The sequence below is a fragment of the Erithacus rubecula genome (assembly GCF_903797595.1).
Source record: "Erithacus rubecula genome assembly, chromosome: 14".
Classification (NCBI taxonomy): Eukaryota; Metazoa; Chordata; class Aves; order Passeriformes; family Muscicapidae; genus Erithacus; species Erithacus rubecula.
Window position 1 is genome coordinate 13140599 of NC_136666.1, and position 12045 is coordinate 13152643.

The 12045-nt window shown below is 45.2% G+C and overlaps 1 protein-coding gene across 1 annotated transcript in view; it reads left to right on the forward strand.

Annotated features, from left to right (window-relative positions):
• The first annotated feature begins 651 nt into the window (after window positions 1-651).
• TNFAIP8L3 (TNF alpha induced protein 8 like 3) overlaps window positions 652-12045 on the forward strand; it is a 44522-nt gene continuing 33128 nt past the window's right edge. Inside the window, exon 1 of the mRNA XM_079318021.1 lies at window positions 652-817. Coding sequence (XP_079174147.1) covers window positions 766-817 — 52 coding nt within the window. The 5' untranslated portion in view covers window positions 652-765. The remainder of the gene's footprint in view (window positions 818-12045) is intronic.

Genomic DNA, 12045 nt, shown 5'->3' on the forward strand with positions numbered 1-12045 from the left:
GAAAATCTGTCCAACCTCAGGGCTGAAGAAGTGACCTCAAGCTCTGGATTAAGGGATGGCCCATGACTGTAGAAGCTTGTAGGATAGAAGCAAAGCCTGACAAACCTAACTTGTAAATTTTTCACTTCAAAACAATCCAATGATACTGTCTTCCACAGAAAAACATGCAGTCAGGAAGCAAGAGAATTCAGACCTTTATTTTTCTTCTGGGCACTAATACCCAACAAGAACTGGCACTTCCCCATTGGCCTACTCTCTTCTACTTCTTGAACACACTTACTAAAGAGACAGAGCCGCTGGAAAGACACAATGCTGAAGCTCAGGGGAGATGACCACAAGGAGAGCGACAAGCGGGCGATGCGATGGCAGTGTACAGGACTGTCATGTCGGTATCGCTGCTCAAGGCAGCGTCCCGAGCCGTGTGGGGCTGGGCCCGGGCACCCAACCTGCGTGAGGGAGAGGAGGAGAGGGAGAGGCTGGGCCCAGGCACCCATCCCGTGTGAGGGACCCGCTGCCGTGCCCGGGCAGCCCGGCCCGGGTGAGGGTCTCGCTGCCGTGCCCGGGCAGCCCGGCCCGTGTGACAGAGCCGGGCTGGGGCCGCTCCCCCGCTCCGCCCCGCCGCTCCGCCCGCAGCCAATGGCACTCGGCGAGGTGGCCGCATGTGGTGGCGCGGACCCAGCCGGGCTGCGAGCGCGCACAAGGCAGCTCCGCCGCTCCGGGCTCTGCTCCTGCCAGGCGGCCCGAGCTGCCCCCCGGCCCCTCAGCATGGACTCGGACTCCGCGGAGCTCAGCGAAGGCGAGCTGGTCTCGCCCGCAGGTGAGCGGCGGCTGCGCGGCGGGCGGGCGCTGAGTCCGGGCTCGGGTCCCGTCCCTTCCCTTCCCGTGCGCTGCTGTCGGGTCTCCGCGCTGTGAGGCAGCTCCGGGCAGCGCTGCCAGGCTGAGGGCACAGGGCAGAGCCGAGCACCGGCCCCGCTCCGGCGGCTCTCGGGACGGAGCCCGCGGGCTCGGGGTGCGGGAGAGCTGCCCTCAAGGGCTGCGAAGTGACGGCTGCTTAGCTCGCAGTGCTGGCGCAAGCTTGATACCCAGAGGCTGCAAAGTTTTCGCGGCTTTGGCCGTGGCTGCTCCGCTGCCGCTCCAGGAGCACCGCGCCTGGCGCACGGACGGGAGGGGAGACGCGCTCCGGGCGGGCACGCAGAGCCCCCGGGTGCTGGGCTTTTGTGTTCAAGTCTAAACTTGTCACCAGGAACCATGCTGGCTGCTTGCTGCAACCCACATAGTTCTTGGATGAGACAGAAGGAAAAAAAAAAAAAATGAAAACCTCTCCTGCCTTTTCCAAACCTTCACGTTCTTGTCTCTTTGCGAAACAAACGATGGTTGATGTGCCACAGTCAAAGGCGCACATGGTAAAAGCGGGGACAACAAACTTGTGTGAAACACACAGAGGTGGGATCGTTCTACCAGCGCAGCACGTGGCGCAGGGATGCGCTGTCACCTCTCGGCCACACCTCAGGGTGTCCGGCCCTTGGGTCAGCGGGGCTGTCACCTGTCACCCTGCCCGCAGCACAGCGAGCTGCAGGGCTGTCACACACACAGGCAGGGCTGCAGGGCTGTCACACAGACAGGGCTGGGCTGCAGGGCTGTCACACACAGACTGGGCTGCAGGGCTGTCACACACAGACTGGGCTGCAGGGCTGTCACACACACAGACAGGGCTGGGCTGCAGGGCTGTCACAGGTGTCACACACAATGTGTCACACGGTACTGAGCTGCAGGGGTGTCACATACACAGACAGGATTGGGCTGCAGGACTGTAACACACACACACAGGACTGTGTTGCAGGGATGTCACACACAGCACTGAGCTGCAGGAGTGTCACACACACACGCAGGACTGTGTTGCAGGAGTGTCACACACACACAGGGCTGTGTTGCAGGGATGTCACACACAGCACTGAGCTGCAGGAGTGTCACACACACACGCAGGACTGTGTTGCAGGAGTGTCACACACACACAGGGCTGTGTTGCAGGGATGTCACACACAGCACTGAGCTGCAGGAGTGTCACACACACACAGGACTGAGCTGCAGGAGTGTCACACACACAGAGGATCGAGCTGCAGGAGTGTCACACACACACAGCACTGAGCTGCAGGAGTGTCACACAGAGCACTGAGCTGCAGGAGTGTCACACACAGCACTGAGCTGCAGGAGTGTCACACACACAGCACTGAGCTGCAGGAGTGTCACACACACAGATGATCAAGCTGCAGGAGTGTCACACACACAGATGATCGAGCTGCAGGAGTGTCACACACACGGCTGGCACGTGGCAGATGCTGGGCTGTCAGACACCAGGTGCAGGAGGAACCTGTTTGACCTCCAGCTTCCCACAGTGGAAGTCATAGCCATCTTTCTCTGAAGCCATTTAACTGGCATCAGATGCAAGTAAGTGCATTTGGAATGATGCCTGAAATAGTCCCAGTGACTGTAATAAATCCAAATATAAAGTTGCCATGTTATGTTATTAGATCTTTGAGAGAAATCTTTTCACCATAACCTGTCCAGTTTGGACAAGTGCTTCACCCCAGCTAACACCCTCCTGCATCCCCAAAAACAATTATTTGAACACCAAACAAAACTACAACGGCAGAAAAGCACCAAATATTTTGTGAAATAGTTCACCTGTCCTATTAATACAGCAGTGATAAAGGACCATAGGAAATCATAATATAAATGTGTTGCCTGGTCTCCCAGCAGAACATTTTATAGCATAATCTTAAATCTAATTCAGTTTTAAGTACTACAGGTATTTACTCTTGATATCTTACTCTATATTTTCTTACTTGAGAATTAAAGAAAGCCAGCAACAGGTCACAGAGCTCCTCATATTCACAGAGCTCTGTTAGGCTGAGCTTACTTGTAAAGACCACCAACAGTTGTAATTTTTCATCCAAACAAATCTTCCAAGCCATGCATGAAGAGCAACTTACAAACATTACATTTATAAACAAATTAATATAATAGAGCTCCTGCCAACAATTTACTCCTGTTTTGAATAGGATTGTCTTTTAAATAGATTTAAAATAACCATGCTTAGAGATTGCCATAAGTGCTTTTGATGTCATCACTTGCTAGCTGCCAAGAGTTGATGTTCATCAGTCTCCTTTCCTCTTTTCTGTTCCTTCTTTGTCCTATTTAAGAGAAGAAAAATCTGGTATTCTGGCCATACATGGCAGATGCCTATGCAGCATAATAAAATTGGAATAGAGAGAAACTTAAATGTTTTGTCTTACTTGGCTGCAATTATTTTTTTTTTTCTTCACTACAGAATTACTTGCTCTTTGTATCCCCCATAATCTTCCAAAAAAACAGATTTTTTTTTTTCTAGATTTCCTTTGGTCTTTTTTCTGTACTCTGCCATATGTACAGTGCAGGCTCTGTGTCTGTGGGTGTTCAGGCTGTCAGTCAGTGCTGCAGGCACAGCAGCCGAGGGGCTGCAGGGGGATTCAGCCACCCCCTGGCTCAGGGAGGTGCACACCTCACCCATCCCAGTGACCCACAGCTCATGGGGCACGCACAGTGGCTTGCAGGGAAATGCTGGGTGAAGTCCTGTTGGTGCTTTGATTTTGAGCTCTGATTTTAGTACAGCTAGAGTTTTGCCCTGAAGTTGACAGCAGCCCCAGTGTTTAGCTGTCTCTGCTCATTACCAGTCCTGACACTTGCCCGGGTTTCAGCTGGCACAGCCCGAGCTCCCTGCAGCCACTGCCCACTGCTGAGGCTGGCTGATTGTTCCAGCCCAGTGGGATGCAGTTTGCTTTATCTCCAGGGCTCCACGATGCTGATGCAACACAGATGTTAAAGCACAGCCCATTTCAGGGATTGCACTAGTCGTGCAATGCTCTCCCAGCCTTTAGTTGTGTCCCAGTGGAGGGGCACCCCGCCAATGCTGGACTCACATGGGTGTGCAGGAGGCTACCTAGTGCACCCCCACCATCTGCAAACACACGTGGCTTCCAAGAACCAGCTGGAATCTTGCTCCAAGATCCCAGCAGCCTCATCTGCTTTAATAGCCCACTTAAAACTTGAGTCTCAAAGGAGGCAGAAATACTTTTTCTATATTTATTCCAAATATGCTGTCACAATAGCATCTTCATGTTCCTTTGGTGCAAACAAAAAGCTCCTTATATGTGAGCAGTGCAAGATGTTAGCTGTACTTTAAAGCAAACAAACAGCAAAAACCACCACACCTCTAACAACATTCAGCTCCACAGCCTTGGCTCCCATAAGTCTCCCACGCCCAGCTATTACTGCTTTGTCCTTGTGATGTCTGTAGGGTCAGAAAGCTTTGGTTTTCAAAAAAGGTTACTCATGAGACAGTCTCCTATTAAGAACATTTGACAGGTCTTCTTGATTCTGAAAAAATTATATATTGTGGTATAAAAGAAGTTACATGTTTACTAGCTAGTGAAATTTCTAGTTTTACTGTAGAGGTGACTAGTCACATTCTTTTTCTTGTCCTACAGAAGAGCTTTTGAGAACTGAACAGGTAATCTTAAAATAGAGCATTGTGCTCATTTTTTGACATCCACCTATTGAGAGGTTGGGTTTTTAAAAAGCCCTTTTCAATAGAGTAATGGTGTCCTTTTCCTCAGCTCTTTCATAGTCATCCTGCTACATGAAAGAATGATCTTCCATGTCATCTTTCAGAGTAACATTTCACAAAAATTCAGGTCATCACCAACAGAAATGATTTCGCAGTGGGTTTGGAAATTCTGCATATAGAAGAAAAAAGGTGTGAGGCCTTCATTAGGTGTGCCTTGTCCTAGGGTTTCCTGGCTGAAACAGGCAGGAATTTGGCCATGTAGCTTTTATGTGCCCTGATTTAAGCCTTTAAGCCACTAAGTCACAACATGGATTTTCATGCTTGTTTTAATGGAACTGTTCTGTCACACTAGCAACATATGATAACCAGAGGCTAAGCTGCCTGTATGGTCTCTGAAACAATACAGATTGTACTCATGGAGTTTAAATACTGTGGAGTATAAACTGTTGCTGGTCCCTTCTCTGGGTTTCCTTTCCTTTTGACAGAATTCAAAAGGCATTTGGCCTAGGGAAGAGCAGCTTGTACGCCAAGTAGAGCTCTGAACTGGTGACAGGAGTTCTGTTTTTTTGGGATTTTGTTTTTTTAAGAATTGACAGTGTGAAGCCTACAACTTTGTATAATGACAAGGATAACAAAGTGAAGGCCACCTTATCACCAGGCTTGTATCCTTAAGGGCAGTGGGAGCCTGATTATGACTTCAGTACATCTTCAACAGAGGCAAGATCATACCCTGGAACTCTTAGCACAAAAATGTTAATGCATTTAAACTTACTTGATAAATTATCTGAGCTTTTCCCTGGACAGTAAATATATACTTCATAAAAAATCCAATGGATTTAAAGATTATTTACTGGTGTAAAATGGCCTCTACAGACATGAATAATTTTTCTAGAGCTGTAGCATTATTTGATTTGCAGTGCTCAGCAAGTAATTTTTTCTCCATGTTAGTTATCATGTTATGTGAACTGTCTGTTGTATTTTGATGTTAATCTTTGAAGCCTGTTACATATTTTAATCACTGTTTTGCAAAGTTAAATGCTATTCAAGAGTTAATATATTCTTGTAAATACAAAACAGATTAGAAAGCATAATGAAGACATTTAAGAATTATTGAGTCATCAGTAACATGCTTGTGATGTATAGTGCAAGTAGGAATTTGAAAAATACATCCTTTGCCCCAAAGAACACTTGTGTGAAGAAGGAGGGGTTTGGTGTACCAAAGCCTTGGTTTTGATTCTACATAGAAAGGTCAAAATCAGATGAACAATAATTTTTATCAGACTTCAGACAAGCCAGGAGATGTAGTAGATAACATGTTCTAGATATGAAAATTAGAAAAATATTTTAAAAGCAAAATATTTTTATTAAGTTCTTTCTAGTAACTGTCTAATAAACTTTCTACTGAAACTTTCTACTTTCTACTAAACTTTCTACTGAAAAACAAAGCTAATTGAAAAAAGGATGGACAGACAACAGACATGAGCTAACATGGCATGGGACCTGTGCACCAAACTGTTACAGGGATTTCTGGATCACACTGCAAACTGAGGCAAGCACAGGCCCAGGTCTCTCTGCCAAGAGAGTGGGCAAGAGATGCTTTGGGATGAGCAGGCAGCAGCAGTTGGGGCAAGGATGAGAGCCAAGAACCTGGCTGGGTGAATTTTCTTCTAGTGTTCCCTCCAGGAATCACCTGGGCTGCTGATTTGCATACAGACCCCTCATTAGCACAGCAGATGTCAGTCAAGGAGCTTTGTCCAGCAGGGAAAAAAAATAGAGTAAAAACTTTAAAGGGAAAAAATTCTAACCACACTGTAAGGATAGTAAAGACCATAAATAATCCCACTTTTGTCATATTGACTGGACACCTTGGACAAACAATAATTTAGTTGAACAAGTCAATTTGTTCAGGGTTCTGTTCTTAAAATCAAGTGGAAATATGAACTTCATGAAGCACTGGATAGAAGCCCAAGCTCACCTGCTTGTGCAAGATCATGACCAAGCTGTTCCCCCACCTGAGATTTTGGTGCTGCTAGCAGACAGTGAGCAGGAAGCCTCCACTCTAATATGTGGGTATGGACAAGGAATTTATGATGGCATATTAAATTCATAAGTAGTAATATGAAGCAATTGCTGCCACACAGCAATTATTGGCCATTCCATTCTGCCTTGCCAAAGGTCTGGGATGAGACTGAGTTCTATTTAAAGTGATATTTTGGCAGTAAGGAATGAGCTGTACAAAACAATGACTGCACTGCCTCAAAAAACTCACACTTTCCCCTTTGAAGAAATAAATCTTTTAGCCTTTCATCTCCTCTAAAGCAAAGACTAAAAAGTCATGGTGGGAAGAGTAAGTCATCTTATTTAGCTGGCAACAGAGCAATCAAGCTATAAATCCCAGGTAAAAAGGACAACACTAGGCCAGATGAGAGTTTTAATTAAGACCTTGCCTGTCTGAGAAGCCTCTGGTACTTGCATTCTACTCACAGCATCAACCTTAGGGTGACAGTAGGAGAACCCTGTAACTTTCTAGGAGACCTCTCTGTTTTATCTGGTAAACTAAGCAGGACCTGGCTGTGAGCCCAAGCAGTGGTACACAATCCTCTAATCTGTTTATCTATTAATACACTTCCTGGCAATGTTTCAGCCCATGCCAGATAGCCTCCCACTGAATGTCCTGGCATGAGACAGAGGATAACAGTGGCCAGTATGAATTAAACAACATTTGGAGTGTGGGAATGAATTCAGGCTGTATCCAGATGGCAGTACAATGCATGGACAAAAGGTTCTGTCCTGGTTTATTTGCAGACCAGAGCCTGTGGTCAGAGCAGGGTGCAGGGGTTCCTCACTGGTGCTGTGGCTCTGATGCCTGCTCCAGGCTGTCCAGGCTGCTGGACTGCTTGGGGACCCCTCTCAGGGCAGCTTCCCTGGGCTGAGACCTGGGTTTGGAGCCTTGCCCAATTAAAAGTGTATCATTTGCTGTTTGCCTGCAGAAATCTCTCTGCCAGTTCCATTAGGGGAGGCCATTTCATGGGCTGACAAGTGCAGCTGGAGGAGATTCATGGGAGGCTGAGGCTTGCTGCAATAGCTGCAACTTTAGACCCAAGCCTCAGACATCATCTTGAGAAGCCAAGCTGAGCTCAGATATGGGCTGGTAGCCAGTGAGTTTTTCTGCTCTTTAAGGCAATCTTTAACAGAAAAGGCTGAAAAAGAGCAAGAGGCACTTTGATGTCTTTTCAGTGGTCACTAATCCCTCCTTGGTACAGATGCTGGTTTATGTCAAGTTTTAGCAGTTGGCTCTGTTCAGCCTTCCTGCAGAGGAACAGACTGACCAGTCCCTCTGTACAGGTGTAGATTTTGGCTGACATCTGTTGATATAACAATACAAAATAGGGCAGGAAGATTAAGCCATCTATGAAACAAACACTTCACCATGGAGACATTCTCTTAGGTCTTCTTACTAGTGCTAATTTAATATGAAAGGTAATCCACTGAAACACTAGTAGCAAAAGTTAGCATAATACCTCACTTATCACCCTCTCATTCCTGGCATTAACTTTGTTTATCCAAGTAGTTGTGTTGCAGGAAAAACTAAATTCTTTATTTCTTTCTTTCTCTTTGAAGAAATATATTAACGCTATTATTGTCTTAGTGTTTCCTTTCCAAATAGTTTTCCATTTACTTTTAGAGCCTATAGTTTAGATGGTCACTGACAGATGCAGGTCAAACAAGTACAAGTTTCTTAAACTTTTCAAAGTCAGGGGTATTTTTATTTTATTTAATTAAGATAACATCTTTCAGATGATTTTTTTCAACAAAAGCTCTGTGCTATATAATGTTATGCCAGGTGAATGTCTGTAGCTTTTGTTTACTTGCATTTAATTTTAACTTTGTGTTTTTGTGCATCATTTCCCTCTAACTCCCAGAAGTGAGAAGAAAGTAGGCTAAAGGTATCAAGAGTGACCTTCATGTTCACTTCAAAGCAAGTTATAGTTGGTACCTCACTATTTTTATACATTATTAATCATCTTAGGAAGAATGTTTACTAGTAGATACAAAAGTAATCAGTGCAGTCATTATGATGCACAGATACTAGATTAATTAGAAAGCGATAAAGAATTGGTGAGGAAAAATATTGACTTGAATTGCGATTCAAGAATGGGATAAAAAGTCCAAGCCTTAGTATTTGTGAAAACCACTTGCACAAACTTTGTGCAGTGTCAGTATGTCCCCTTCCTATCCCCTTGGACTAACTGGTGCTCTTTAAATACACCCATATATATCTCTGTATAACTAAGGAAGTTTCTGTTGGGTGATTAAACCTCACCTGCATCAGAAACCAGCTTCTGTTGTATGAATCTAACCTGACCTCAGCTGAGGGTTCTCTGGCTTCTCTCTTATCTGCATTTGTTTTAAGAGTCTATTTCTATACCAGTTCTTAAAGGTCAGTATCAGATTATCCTGCATAAGAAGGAAGGATGTGACACTTTGCATCCTTGGGGCAGATATAGCTGAGAGTTGACTCTTGCCTGCAGTCCTGTCCCTTCCTCTCCCCCAAAACAAAGACCCACAACCGAACGCAAAAGCAACAAGAATGGAAAACAAGCTCTGAGAACCCCCAGACCTGTACACTCATCCAAAACAGTCACCACTGGCATTTCTCTGTAGAGCACTTCCCCTTACAGAAATCATACAGAACTGATGGAAAGCCAAGAACAGATTGTCTTAAGGACAGATGAATACCAATGTTTTCCACAATTCCATGATTTAACTTCAGTTTCGATTAAATCAGATGCTGGAGGGCTTAGAGCAGTCCCAATGCTTAGTTGTTAATCAGCTGCATCTGTTTATCCTCCAGACCAGGATATCTCCTCTAGTTCTGAAACCAAACTGTGAGCTAGGGCTCTTAACTAGTTGGTATCATTGACTTCTGCACAATTTTCTCCTGAACTTGTTGATTTTACTTTGTGCTAGGTGTTTGAAAGTCTAGCTGGGAGCAGCAGAAAATAGCCAATGCTTTGTTGCCACATACTTGTGCTGGTATAAATGGATGTTTCCACTCCATCAGGATGACACTCCATCAGAGTGTCACTGCACCCTGGGAGGACAGGCTGAAACTCCTGCTTTGAGAAAAGGCACATGCAGAGGGCAAGGAAGGTCTAAAGTCTCCTTGCTCCCTCACTTTGACTACTTTTGCCACCAGGCAGGTACCCAGATTGTGGCTATATTATCCATCTTCTAACCTCTAGAATACTTTTGAATTCTCTCTTTTCCTATCCATCCTCATATCTTATAATACCAATATCTTACAATTTGTGTTAATTCTCCAGATACCCACATCTTTCTAGCATTTAACTGATCTCTCACTTCTCTGTGCCCCAGCCAATATGCTGTTCTCCTCAAGCCTCAATTCTTCCAGTATTGATCTGATTCTTCTTCCTCAACTCATCTCTTCTCAAATGCTCTGGGGTTTGTGATTTCTACCACTAAAAAAAGGGAGTAAATGCTGTTAGATTATATTTAAAGAAAGGGGGAATTGATGGAAGTAAGATATTGACTTGGCATTGTAATTAAAGGTTCTAGAAACAGGAACTAAGCTGCCTCCTCTGGCAAACAAAAAATACAGACAGTGGGCTTCCAAGTGGGATCAGGAAAGTTAATTTGATTTGGAAACACTGAAACAGGTAGATGCAATATTTGCCAGAAAGTAAGAACACGATAGCATCTTCACAGGTAACAAGGGCTTCCCAGCTATCTCCAGAATGCATTCCTGAACAAACAACTCCTTGAAGGAACAGTAGATCCTCACCCCTCTAAGTTCAAATCATTGGGCTTGAATAGCAGATCCAGGGGAGAATTGCATCTGTCACCAGACACAGCAGTCTGTGACTGTCACTGATCAAATGAGGTCAGGGGAGGACACTGCTTTCTGGTGATACAGCTTAACTACAAGGAGTAAAGGAATCAGAGCCTTGCCATTTTGCAGAGTGCTGTGTTGACTCACAGCATAAAGATCTCCCTCACACAAGTCACAAATACATATTTGTAAAAAAGTGACAATATACTTTCATTTAAAAATATTACAAGAGAATTCACAGAAATTGCCTCTAGAAAACAATCAGAAACTTTAAACAGCTGTGAAAAGCCAGTGAAGGCAAAAGATGTTTCTACAAACTAAACTCTTCTTCACTTGGGACAAGATAGTCTCAATTTTCTTCTGCCAATGAAGCAAGGATGACAGCACAGAAATGCACTGAGGGAGGCTTCAGGGCTGATGCACAGGATTTGCCAGATAGGTACAAACTCACCAGACACCAGCACAGTGCCTGCATCCACCCTTCCACTCTGCTGCTGACTGGCCCGAGCTGAATCAAACTAAAATTGGGCTCATTCTGCCCTTTGAAGGGTCAGGAGCCACCCTGACACTCAGGTTTCCTCTTCCATCACTGGGGAAGAGAAACAAGGCTCCCAGAAACAGGGTCCCCATTTGCCACCATAGCATCTGTCTCTGGATTGCTGGCTCTGTCCAAGGCACCTCCCACATCCTTGGCCAGCAGCTCCTGTGTGTGAGCAGCCAGGACAGCAGAGGGGACACAGCCCTGGCCAGCAGGCAGGGGACACAGCCCTGGCCAGCAGGCAGGGACAGCACAGCTCAGCCCTGCCCTGTCTGCATGGTACAGTGCAGCAGGATTCTCCCACTGCATGGCCCACAGCCAGAATATCCCTGAAATTCCCCAGAGCTGTGTCTGCACCTGCCCATCCACCAGGAGGATGAGTCCCAGTGCCTCCTGCACTGCTGGGAGCTCTGTGTGTTTACCTTGAACCCTGCCAGGGAAGTGGTGCCTTGGCAACAGCCAGAGTAGCACTGAAGAAGAGGAAAGTGTTGTGTAGGAAGAGAATTTAGGGCGATGGTGGGGGAGAGATTATTCAATGCTTTCCATATTTTCATATAACAGAATTTAATTTCCTTGAGGTTACTGCAGTCAATGACAAGCAGAAGTGTGCACGTGAAATACCTCTGGCTGAGCACCAAAATAAAGCATGACTAAACATTCCAAATAACCCATGCAGGCTGCAAGAGGTTGTTTAAAAAATAATTATATACTTGTCACTGAATAAGCTTTTCTATATTTATAATTCCTTTTTCTCATAGCCTTGTCTGATGGAATTCAGATAGCATGTGTGCCATTATGTTAAACAGCCAATTCTGGAATACTTCACTTCTTTCCTCTTTTTTACAGGCACTGAAGCAGTAGTTACACTTCTTAATGGGGATTATTTTAGGGAAAGTTAAGGCCTATGCTTAGTCACTTCATCATTGACTAAAATACAAATTCTGCTCATATGCCATTAAAGAGATTGAAAACAAATCTTTAAATAAGTACTTAGCTTGCTTTTAAAGCAATGTGGTTTCTTTACCATGATAAAGTGATAAAAATACATAT